The sequence below is a fragment of the Hyperolius riggenbachi genome, chromosome 4 (genome assembly GCF_040937935.1).
Source record: "Hyperolius riggenbachi isolate aHypRig1 chromosome 4, aHypRig1.pri, whole genome shotgun sequence".
NCBI classification, from domain to species: Eukaryota; Metazoa; Chordata; class Amphibia; order Anura; family Hyperoliidae; genus Hyperolius; species Hyperolius riggenbachi.
The window spans coordinates 132,440,206-132,452,421 of record NC_090649.1 but is presented as its reverse complement, the minus strand read 5'-3'; the positions used below and the strand labels follow the sequence as shown (position 1 = coordinate 132,452,421).

General features: G+C 42.7%; 1 protein-coding gene across 1 annotated transcript in view; it reads right to left on the bottom strand.

The window, feature by feature from the left end:
- The window catches only part of ANKMY1 (ankyrin repeat and MYND domain containing 1), a 75,394-nt gene that overhangs the window by 51,854 nt on the left and 11,324 nt on the right, over nt 1–12,216 (bottom strand). Inside the window, exons 5-6 of the mRNA XM_068280721.1 lie at nt 8,284–8,500; nt 428–592 (exon numbers count right to left, since the gene is read on the bottom strand). Of these exons, the coding sequence (XP_068136822.1) occupies nt 428–592; nt 8,284–8,500 (382 nt within the window). The remainder of the gene's footprint in view (nt 1–427; nt 593–8,283; nt 8,501–12,216) is intronic.

The following is a 12,216-nucleotide window of genomic DNA, read 5'->3' as shown; positions in this document are numbered from 1 at the left end:
ATCAGATCGGAACTGTTGGAAATAGTCGATCTTACAGTAAATCTGTCAGAAAATTGCATCGTGTGTACCCTGCATAATGCCATAATACAATTGTCTCCTATCTCCAGATCTCAGACCTGCTGAAGTGGTGCATACAGTACACCAGCACATCAGTAAGAATGGTCTGCACACTACAATACAGGACCTGTATGTTATTATTCCATCACCAAACAAACATCATCTGTCCATTATCCTAACGATCGCAGGGTCCAAGGTTCCTGGATTGTGGTGTGAGGACCCTTCTTACTGATGCGTTGTCTTTCCACTGGCTACAGGTTCTGCGCCCTCTCAAGCATTCCTAAAGGTGTGTGTAATCCTTTGATTTGGATACAGTACAGCAGCTCATGCATAAGGATTGGGGAGATGGGATATGAGGAATGACACTGACCTTGATAGGAGGAAGATTCCGCTCAGCCACATTTGGCCAGAAAGGTTTGGAACTGTAGAAAAGCACTAGGCACAAGGACAAAGCTGCTAATCCTTCATCATTGCTCTTATTCACATCCGCTCCATTGTCAAGCAGAAGGTTAATGACATTATTATGGCCATTTACCTGAAATGGAACTTGTTATTACAATATATCACAGAACATCGCCATATATTGCTTGTCAGAATGACTTATAGCCCCTTTGGGAAGCAGAAAGTAATACTTATCATCTGAACTTATATGTTTAATAATCCCATTATTACCAGCATAAATAGCATGAAAATCGCACATAACACTTTGCTAACATGCTGAAAAAAATGTGCTTTCCAAGTAGGAGACTCCGGTTAAACTGGACCCAAATTAAAAATACAAGATTTCAAAAATAAAATCTATTTTCTAAATTATAATAATAAATAGCAGCCTTTTTTTAGCTGCATGATGACAAATATGGTCTACAATATTTTACATTTATTGGAGGAACCTCTCCCTTCCTTTCATATTGCCGGGACAGAATCCGGCAAACTGGTGGAGTAGATGGTGTCCGGCAAAGGAGGAATTGCTAATGGCTACCACCTGTATAACCCTAGTTATGAAAAGTATGCACTGAAATGCTCATAGGCTTGAAGGAGTGTTTGTTTATATTTGTATGTGTCAGAGTGGTGCAACTAAATATTTTAAATTAAAAAAATGTTTGGTTTTGGTCCGCTTTAATAAAGGCAGAATGAGATGGGAGTTCAGAGAGAGCATTTCCTGATCTCATGGTGTGTATCAGATCTGGGCAGGATGAAACTTACCAGGTGAAATTTGTTGGAAATTGTCCTTGCTCTGCCACCTTCCAAGTGTATATGTGTGTGTCCCTGTCCCGGTGTGTTGCGCAGTGTTGAAGGCTCACCCGTCGGCCGGAGTCTTGTAGTACAGGCATTCACAGTGATGTTGGACACCAGAGAAGACCAGGATTCTTGCAAGCATAACAGGTGAGCCTTCAACACTAGACATGGGCACGAGGACACACACATACACTTGGGACACCGGCTGGGACTCCGTTGATCGCCAGGAAATTGAACGCCATTTCCCCCTGCACCCAATTGAGCCCTTGCAACTGAGATTTTCCTTTCAACTAACTTCGGCCAGAAACTGATTGAAAGATCGATCGGGCGGCCATGATGAAGCACTAATTCTTCTCCGATTCGATTAAATTAGATTGGCCTGCAAAATCGAACGATGTATGGACACTTTTAGAAAGTCACCGATTAATAAAAAGAATGCATAGGTTAGAACAATCATGCTTGGTAAACAGTGTAGCTGGGGTACACACATACCAGCCAGGCAACTCACAACCTCTAACACAAGCCATTTATTGCATTCTTCTTTTTCAAAAGCAATGCAGTACAAATACACTATAGTCTTGCTGGCTTAGCACACATACCCAATACCATAGAGCTGGTGTGATTTGAAAACAAAATCTATACCTTATTTGCCTTCACAAAGATAATTTAGCCAGTGTGGTAGTGCTGCAGTCAGTGCTGTTTCCTCTGGATTGTAATTGAAGGATTCACTCCTTCAGTCTGAAGCTATGGCTAAGGCATATTAGCCTCAATTCACTAAGATCGTGCTGGAGATAATAAGGCAAGAGAAAACTTCCCTCCACACTGTGAGAGTTATTTTATCTCTTCATTCCTTACGTTACCTCTTCTGTAGTTAATTTACCTCCTCTGTAGTTATTTTCACACGCAGTTAATGAACAGCCTGTCTTTAACTCTGGAGTTATTTTAAGGATTGCAGAGTTAACTTAAAGACAGAAGAGTTAACTTTAGGTTTGCCTGAGGTAAAATGTTTCCTGAATACTACATGCCTTATCAACATGGTAATAACTCTAGAAGAGTTATTAAAGACAGGAGATAAGCTTAGTGAATTGAGGCCATTGTGTGGTATATAAACTATCTTTGCATTACTCATATTTTACTTGGGTGACTTTGCAGAAGTCTTCCTGTGCCAAAGATGGATACTGCTTTCCTGACAGAAGAGCAAGTATGTAAACAGTCAGAGCTCCTCCTCCACAACATAATCACCCATAAGGTAGACAGGGATGAGTTAGGAGGGGCACTAGCTATTCTTTCTGTGTAAGCTATAAGTTGGTCACAAGATCTCACTTACCTCCTCTCTCTGTGGCTTTAAGATGAACTCTTTGTGGCCAGCACTAAAGCTCAACAGTCTTATGTTCATGGCTAGCTCCCCACTGCTCATTGTGTAACAAATGATTTATTCTTCCCTCATCCATCCCAGCCTCTTTACAGTAGCGTTAAATAAAAGACATAGAATTCCGATGACTCTACAGTATATGACTACGTATTGTGGCATCACTGCATCAGCTGGGCGCTGGGACAAGCTGCAAATAGTAAAATATCAGTAATTGAAGTTACCAATATTTTACTATATATTTCTCTACCTAACCCTTAACCTTCCGATGTTGGTGCCTAACCCTAACTCCACCCCCAGTAATGCCTTATCAATAACAAATAAATACATTGCCCCAACAGGCACCCAAAACACTGCTTGGGCCCCTGATGGCCGAAATTTAACCTGCTGATCGCAGCACCTAAAGGACCTGATTCGGTCTCTATATCGTTCTCAATACAGGTTTCTTTTAGAAAGTACAGAAAAAGGTGTCAGTATTTTATTATTGAGCTAAAGGAACTGTGAAGTCAGGTGTGGAAAATCCAATTGCAGCAGCTGAAAGCAACTTTCTATAAATCAGATAATGTGCATGGGGGAGGATTCAGTGTTTGATGGATCCGCATTGTGAGTAATGGCTGATATGTTACTGTCTAATGGAAGATTCATTTTCTCCTGCAGGCCCAACACATTATTGCGCATTAATATTTCTCCTTATACTGTGACCAAAATCAAAGTGTAGGAACAGGTAAATAGCTTGCTGTTCTATATTACTGATTTGTGCGCTTTTCATGCATCCCCCATTTATTAACAGGATTATTGCAGATCTGCTGTGTTTTCTGTCTTCTTACTGATGGAATAATCTGCTTTCTGATCGTTTGCAGCATCTCTGTCATCCAGTCATGTTTGTCTCATCAGCAGTAACCCAGAAGGCAGATGCACTGATCTCTTCAGAAGTGTCAGTGTGGATGACATGAGCAGCATTGGAAAGGTCTGGCAGTGAAATTATTAGTAGCCAGAGAATCAGGATATCTCTTTTGGTTCAGGAGTAATTCTAACCACAGAAATTGAACAAGATCGTTTTAAATGTAGCTGGGCTGAACTGCAATAGACTGTTGCTATAATTATTGTATTATTATTACTAATATGATCTTTTTCTATTTAAACCGCTTCTGGATTACAGTAATTTAAATCTATGTCCTGTTTGTGGCTGCTTTTTCCTGCCAAGGCATAGATTTCAATTGCCCCGCCGCACAAACCCGCCACTCCTGCTGCTCTATCCCTCACCACAGCCCACTCGCCATGCTGTTGGTCTGAAAGAAGAGCTCTGTGAGCCGGACAGGGGCAGATTTCATTGGCTTCTGTCCCAGTTATCACTGTGAGCCATTCCCAAAGCAGAAATAATGAGTCTTTTTTTACTTTCCTGCAGTAAAACCTTATCTCAACTGTCTCTCGCTGTTTCTTAGCTGTTTAAGTGCTTCAGACACAGGACTGTATTCTACCCAGTGGGTCCAACAGCTCAGAGAAGCTCTTCTGCATAGATAACAACTAAATTTTTTGTAACACTTCTTGTACTGTATGGGACTATATATGGGACTCTTTTTCTTTGCTACAAATGTTCTATTTCTGAGCTGTACGACACATACAATTAATTACGTCATAAGTTTATTTTTTGCTTCAGGTTTGCTTTCATATAAGAGTTCATAAGAGTCAGGCAATCAACTTTGTGAGTCACTTAGTCACATTAATAGAGACCACTTTACTCAGAATCACAGCAAGTTAGCAGATGAGTTACGTGTCCCAACTGTGTCAGGTCAGGTGGTCACTTCTGTGAGCCACGTGGTCTGTCAGACTCAGTTGTTCGGCACCAAGCCGATACAAAGGACGAGCTAGAGCAGTCTTTCTGTGTCCTTAAAGGTAAAAATTGTAAATCTGACCAACCCGTAAACCCAGCTTAAACTTATTGCAAGTGACACAGGAGGACTGACTGTACATTGGTCAGATTTACCTTGCTATCACCCATGCTTTAGATGCAGCGAGATTGCTCCAGCTTGTCCTTTGTATCGGCTTGGTGTGAAAGAGCTAGCGGTCTGGTGGACCACACGAGGTGACTACCTGATCTGATGCAGTCGGGACACACGAATCATCGGCACTGTCCCTTGGCCGGAATACAACATTAACCCATTCACGTTCCGTCGTTTCCACTTGAGAAATGTTCACCTCCCATTCATTAGCCTATAACTTTATCACTACTTATCACAATGAACTGATCTATATCTTGTTTTTTCCGCCACCAATTAGGCTTTCTGGGGGGGGGGGGGGGTACATTTTGCTAAGAGCCACTTTACTAATGCATTTTAACAGGAAGAATAAGAAAAAATATAGAAATATTTCATCTTTACATTGATATTTAAAAAGTTTGGACCCTTAGGTAAATATTTACGTTTTTTTTTTATTGTAATGTTGTTTTTTTTTATATTAAACATTTTATTTGGGTAGTTTTGGGAGGGTGGGAGGTAAACAATGGGTTTATAATGTTAATGTGTGTTGAGTTTCATTTTTTTTTACTTTTACTACTTGTAGTATTACTTTTTGGCCACAAGATGGCGGCCATGAGTTTGTTTACATGACGTCACTCTAAGCGTAACATACGCTTAGAGAGACGCATGGGGGAGGTAACAGCCAGAAAAGGCGCAGCTTCCGAGAAAAGCTGTCGCTTTTTCAGCGGGGGAGAGGAATCAGTGACCGGGCACCATAGCCCGATTCACTGATTGCCTGGCTAACGAACCGCGGGCCGGGAGCGCGCGTGTACGCACGTGATCGGCCACGGGAGCGCGCGGCAGCGCGCATGGTTCCTGGACGTAGTTTCTACGTCCAGGAACCAAAATAGGTTAACATCTATACTTTTGGATATGATGAATCTGTTCCAACTGCTAACTCACTGTGATTCTGAGTGAAGTGGTCGCTGTTGACGGGGGGCTGGTGGCCTACAAAGTTGATTGCTTGACTCTGTATACGTGTGATATATTCCTCAGCATGTCCTACAATGGTGAGGACTATATTATGAGGTTAACTGGTCTCTCTAAAACTGTATTAACTCGTATATTAATATAACAGCAGTTTAAGCTGTGACCATGTGACCAATGGATGATTAAACGATTGTGTGACTCTCCTTGATTGCACATCCAGAAAGCTTGATTGACAGAACCAAATATATTTACCATTGCCAAAGCAATAAACAAGTGTTAGCATGGGAGGGGGTGATTGTGGGCTTGGGGACCGTATAGAGCACACTATACAGTCAATAGGGGTGGTGAGGATATAGGGGACAGTATTAGGGGAATACAAATTTATTCTACAGCTAGCTGCAATGGTTTTTTTTGTCCTGGACACTGTCCTGGACATCTTCTGAGTAACTTGGATTTATTTTAGCTTAGGTACCCCTGTAACCTTTGTGTGTGTGGAATATTGTTAACCTGGGCGGCACTACACTGGGGCACGCTGCGGCACTGCGCTCCCCCCCTTCAAAGTCACTGTGCCCACCCCCCCGAGTGCCTCCTCCACCCCCTGCTCAGTAACCTACAGTTAATTGTTTCCAGGCTCCAGCGGTGTATGGTGAACAGGATAAGGTCTGTAAATAACTCTCCATCTCAGCCTGAGTAGTAAACCAATCGTCTTATCTATTGGCCATAAATACCTCACAATCCTTGCAAGAGTCCTTGTTATTAATGTATCTGGTTGACACTTATATTTTTATAAACTTTTCTTCAATAATAGCACCATTATTTGGACAATCTGCTCTCCTCAAAAGCTTCTGTTTTTGGTTTGGGATGTTTACATACGGTTCAAATCATTGCTGAACTAGTTAGGCTTAATTTTATCCCCTGAGTTAAGCTACAAAAATATCTATAAATCTCGCTATACAAACATCCATCACCCAAATGAGTCCCACCAGCGAGCCGCCCTGCCCCCTTTGTGCCCACCCAAAAATATGAAGCTGGAGCCGCCACTGATTGTTAAGGGTTTCTTTAGGCCGTTGGCCCACCAAGGACTAGTTGGATTATAGTTTCGCAATCTATGGGGTTGATGCACTAACTGCCGGCAGTATTGCTATGTGCAAGCAGTGCATGGCAATATTACTGTTACTACTGTCAGCAGTGTACTGCACATTACGCTATAAGCGAGACTCCCGGTACATGATTAGCATGAGTGTTAATATGGTAATGCATGTTATTGTAGCAATGCTTGTGCTACCCATGTACCGCTAGTCACGCTCATGGCGCAACACACAGTATACACTGCTCGTGGTAGTAATGGTAATAACTGCTTGTGCAGAGCAATATTACTGGCGGTTAGTACATCAACCCCTATGTTGAATCTAAGCTGTCCCTGCCTTACACAACATCCTTGATACAATACTGCCGGTCAAGAGGCTCATCCACACATCCCCATAAGCAGAAATGGTAGTGAGGATAATAGAATCAGGGGTCATATGCTGCTCCATTGGTAACCCCTTATTATGGAGGCAACCAAATAGCCACTCCTCACTCATTATACTGTATAATAAGTAAAAAGGGTATTTTTTTATTTTATTTTATTTTAGAACCTTTACTTATTCACACATAGGGATAAACAGACACACATACCTACTTTTAAACTATGGTACATCTTCCTGAATTCTAATGTTACCTTATATACTCATGTATAAGCCTAATTTTTCAGCACAAAAAATGTGCAGAAAAGTTACCCCCTCGGCTTATATGCAAGTCAGTGGAGTAGAACAGATAGTGGAGCAGGTTTTGTTACTGGCAGAGGAGCTTAAGGATCGTGCACTAGTGATCCTGCTCTTGCCAGCTGGCTCCCTGCTGTGTCCGTGCCCCCCATTCCCTGCAACAATGTGTGCAGAGTGCGCTGCTCAAGCCTACGTGTGTCCCCTGGCTTGTGGATCGGAGCGTGCAAGCAACGAGGAGCAATGATTGGGGATTCTTCCTGGGTGGCAATCGCCGTCTCATATATATGGCGCCATCTAGTGGCGTCTTGAAACACAGCTGTATAATCCTTGGGGCACATCAGGCTATGGGGAGGGGGCTGACTTCTACTGGGGGGGGGGGGGGGTTCTGGCTACTGTGGAGTGAGCTTTACTGGGGAGGAGGCTTATATATGAGTCAATCACTTTTTCAAGGTTTCTGAGCTTAAACTGGGTACCTCAGCTTATATGTGGATCGACTTATATGCGAGTATATACAATATATTCCTTTTTGCAGTTCTTCTCTTCTACATTTACGTTCTACTGACTTCATTGAAGAACCCTCAACCTGCGATCTATTTTCACCGCCAAAAGCCAGGTAGCCTAAGAGCTGGTGCACTCAAATTTCCCATTGATGAGCCAGCATAGCCTATTCCAATTTGCTGCAGAGGACTCCCCCATTGGTCTGGACTAAGCAGATTCCATGGTAGGAAATTCAAACAATCTCAGGTACCACGCACATGTATATCTTCAAAACAGCCGGTGGTGCATTCGCCTGCAGATTTAGGAAGCTTTGTGAAAATTGAGTAGTTTTGCAAAACAGCTTTTAGCTCTTTAAATGAGGGTTTTGCATTCAGGATTAAATGTAAGCAGTGTCTCTATGCACATTTATACATACCGCTGCAGCCTGTAAGGCAGTCAGGCCACTGTTATCAGAGACATCCACATGGGCCAGATCTTGTCTCAGGATGGTAGAAATTGTCTCATAATCCCCAAGGCCAGCTGCCACTATAAGCTGCTCAGCCACCACCTCACGAGGACCTTTTGGACCAAAACTGTCTCTGTCTCCATTCATAATAGAAGTAATGTTCCATTTTAAGTATTCTGGGTTATTCCTATGAATAACAAAATCCAAATTAATTAAAGAATAACTATCCCAAAAAATATGTACATATAAAAGGTCCATCTCTTTCATTTTCCCTACGTTCCTGTCACTCACAGTAAGTAGTAAAAAGCTGACAGATCTGACAGATTTTGGACTAGTCCTTCCCTTCATGGGAGATTCTAAGCATTCCATGGAAAGGATCTATACAAAGATGTTTGCCAGCCTCCCTACTCACTTGCACACTATTCCGAGCAACTCCCATTCAGAGAATGCTTTTGTACATAAAGAAATACCTGAGAATCCCCCATGAGATGAACTAGTCCAAATCTGTCGGATTTTTATTACCTACTGTAAGTGACAGTGGCATAGGGAAAAAAGTTATATATAGTGCATCTTACTCTGGAAGAAACATACTTTTTATTTGTATGTATTTTCAATTTTACAATTTTTTGCAAAAGTTGTCCTTTACATAACATTATTTTGCTAGAAAGAAGGTGAACAATCTTATTTAGGATGACTCTGAGTCCTTACAGAAAGCAAGTAACATTTGAAATCTGACTGCAGCAATGTTTGCAATCACTGACCTCTCTGAACAGGTTATCACAAGTGCTTAATGCAGGTAGGCTTTAGATTAGGTTGATTAGGTTAGGTAAATGATCAATGTATGTCTGATATTAATTGTTCATCTGGGTACCACTGTGCATTTCTTGGTATCCTGACAGATATCAGCAGACATCAATAGTAATACAGTATAGATCTGACCGCTGCCACTGATAGGCCAGTACCGATACGGTTTACATTTATAGCAAAAGTGCTGCATTTACCCTCTATTACAATTGTAGCATCAGATTTTCAGTACATTCAATGTTTGTATTGCATCTTCTGTAAAGTCTTTTAAAAACATCTGACGGTGTATTGTGGCCCCTTACATTTCAAGGTGGGGCCTCCATGGATTAGACTGTTTCTACAGCATATCCCACAGATGCTCAATCAAATTGAGATCTTGGGAACTAAGATCGGGGGAGTTTAAAGTCGGAAAAAAATGTGATTCATTAGACCAGGTCGAGCGCTGTAAAAACAGCGCGGGAGATTTGGGCGCAGCCAGCGCCATCATAGGCCATAATCGGAATTACAGCTATAGCAGCGCCAGTAAGGGATTTGAAACACCATCAAAAGACAGAGCACAAATTACTCTAAAAACACTGTAATTCGGCCGCCAACAATGGCTGGAAGCCGAATTATATATTTCCCCCACTATCCATGGCGGCCTGGAGGGGGAATAGTAATTAACGCTGCTGGGACTTGAGAAGGAGCAGGGTAAGCCGTATATCGGCTTCATCCTGCGCCCCCAAATCTCCAGGCGGCAGTTTTATAGGTATGAGACCAGGCCACCTTATTCCATTGCCCCATGATCCAGATCTAATGACCTTGTGTGCGCTGTACTCACTTCAGCGGTGGACAGGAGTCAGCATGTGCTCTCTACCTAGTCTGTGTCTACACAATCCAATACACAGGGAGTGATGCACTGTGTTCTCACAACTGTATCTCTTGCCCAGCATTATATCTTCTAAGGAAGACCAAACAGGCTAGACTTTGCTCCTCACATTCACCATCAGTCTTGGCATCCGTGATGCTTTTGGCAATTCATCAGTTATCCTTCCTAGGACCACTTTTGGTAGATACTAACCAGTGAATATTAGGAACACCCAACAAGACCTTCCTTATGGAAATGCTCCTTACCCATTTGTCTAGCTGTAACAATATGGCCCTTGTCAAAGTTGCTCAGATACTTACTCTTCTTGCTTATTTCTCTGCTTTGAGCAGATCCCCTTCAAGAACTGAATGTTATACCCAACCCCTTAAAAGTTGCCACGTTCCCCACATGTCCTGTATGGACCAATGCAGTCTGTGGGCATAAGGTCATGGATGGAAAAAGTGGGCATAATGCAAGCATAAGACATGGGCTCTCCAGGGCACATAGTTTAAGCAGTCAGTAGTCTTCACCAGAGAGTCACACAAGGATCAATGGACTACTGTGCTGCAGGTGACCCCTAGGTCACAATTCCCCAGATACCCCAGAGGTCAAACTAGAGGACAAACCTTGCAGTGTGGAGCAAATGAAGCAAATAAGAATCTGAGACTGGGCTGGTGGCAGGTAGAGCAGAGACAGGGTAACAGGTATGGGAGGAACAAGGTTGAGAATGAAGGCTGAGGTCAGGACCGGTAACTAGGGGAGCAGGGTTAAAGAAGAACTCCAGTGAAAATAATGTAATAAAAAAAGTGCTTCGTTTTTACAACAATTATGTATAAATGATTTAGTTCATGTTTGCCCGTTGTAAAATCTTTCCTCTCCCTGATTTACATTCTGACCTTTATCACATGGTGACATTTTTACTTCTGGCAGGTGATGTCAGTGGAAGGAGATGCTGCTTGCTTTCCCCCCATGCAACAAGGCTCCCACAGTATAATGTCAGCACCATGGTCCTGACATCACATTGTGGGAGGGGTTTCACCACAATATCAGCCATACAGAGCCCCCTGATGATCCGTTTGAGAAAAGGAAAAGATTTCTCATGGGAAAGGGAGTATCAGCTACTGATTGGGATGAAGTTCAATTCTTGGTTAGGGTTTCTCTTTAAGGTTAGTAGGCAAGGTCAGGATTGTCAGCTCGCAGAGCAGGGTCAATCAAGGTCACAGGTCAAGATCAGCACTGACGTCTAACAGAGCAGACTCAAGATGACTAAAATGATAAGAGGATTGGTGGACAGCAGAATAGAATAAGGTTTACAGGTTGAGTTCAAGACTCGAAGCTGGCAGGCAGGATCAAAGTGCAGGCACCCATTGGAGCAGCGTAGAGCAAACAGCACCAAATGCTGTTTAGCCAGGGTTTAATTCACCTTGCTTTGGTGCCAGTCCTGTGGCTATGCTCCCCACCTGGGTCACAAGCCCGTGACCAAACACAGTGAGGACACATTCAAGAAAAAGCCAGAGTGTGGCAGCCATGTCATCCTAGAGGATGCCCAGAATGAGAGCGTGGCGAGGACACCAGGGGAACTACATCAGCGTGTAGCATGGAAACTGAACATAGCAGTGAATATAACAGCAGCACCATCCAATAATGTCTATGTACCACTGATATAATAATCCTAACATTTGTATAGCACTTTTCTCCTGTTGGACTCAAAGCACCCACTAAGGGCGCACTCAAGGGGCCACTCTGCAGTGTTAGGAAGTCTTACCCAAGGACTTATTACTGAAAAGGTAGTGATCCTTGCCAGGATTCAAACCCTTAGTCTAGCTGCAGCATTCATGATGGATTGTAGACATGAGACAAGAGGTAAGGAGAGTATATACTAGGCAGGTGCCTCAGGTGATAGTAATTGTTATATTTTGGATATGCTAAGCAAGTGAAAGAGGCAGGTCCTTCATATAATCTGGAAGTAGGGAGAAAAGGAGAGTGTAGAGTTAAAGGTGACACCAAATCAATGTGCCTGTGGTGTGGAGAATAAGAATGTCAGGGAGCTGTTTTGAAGGGGAGAGAGGACACATGATTAGTTCATTTTTCTTCAGGTTCAGCTTTAGATACCTGTCAAACATGTATGATAAAATGGCCAACAGGCAATGTGAAACAAGACATATGAAGACAGGTCTAAATATCATCTGCATACAAATAGTATTGTAAGCCCAAAACAGTAAAGGACCTTGCCAGGGGAGGAGGTGTGAGGA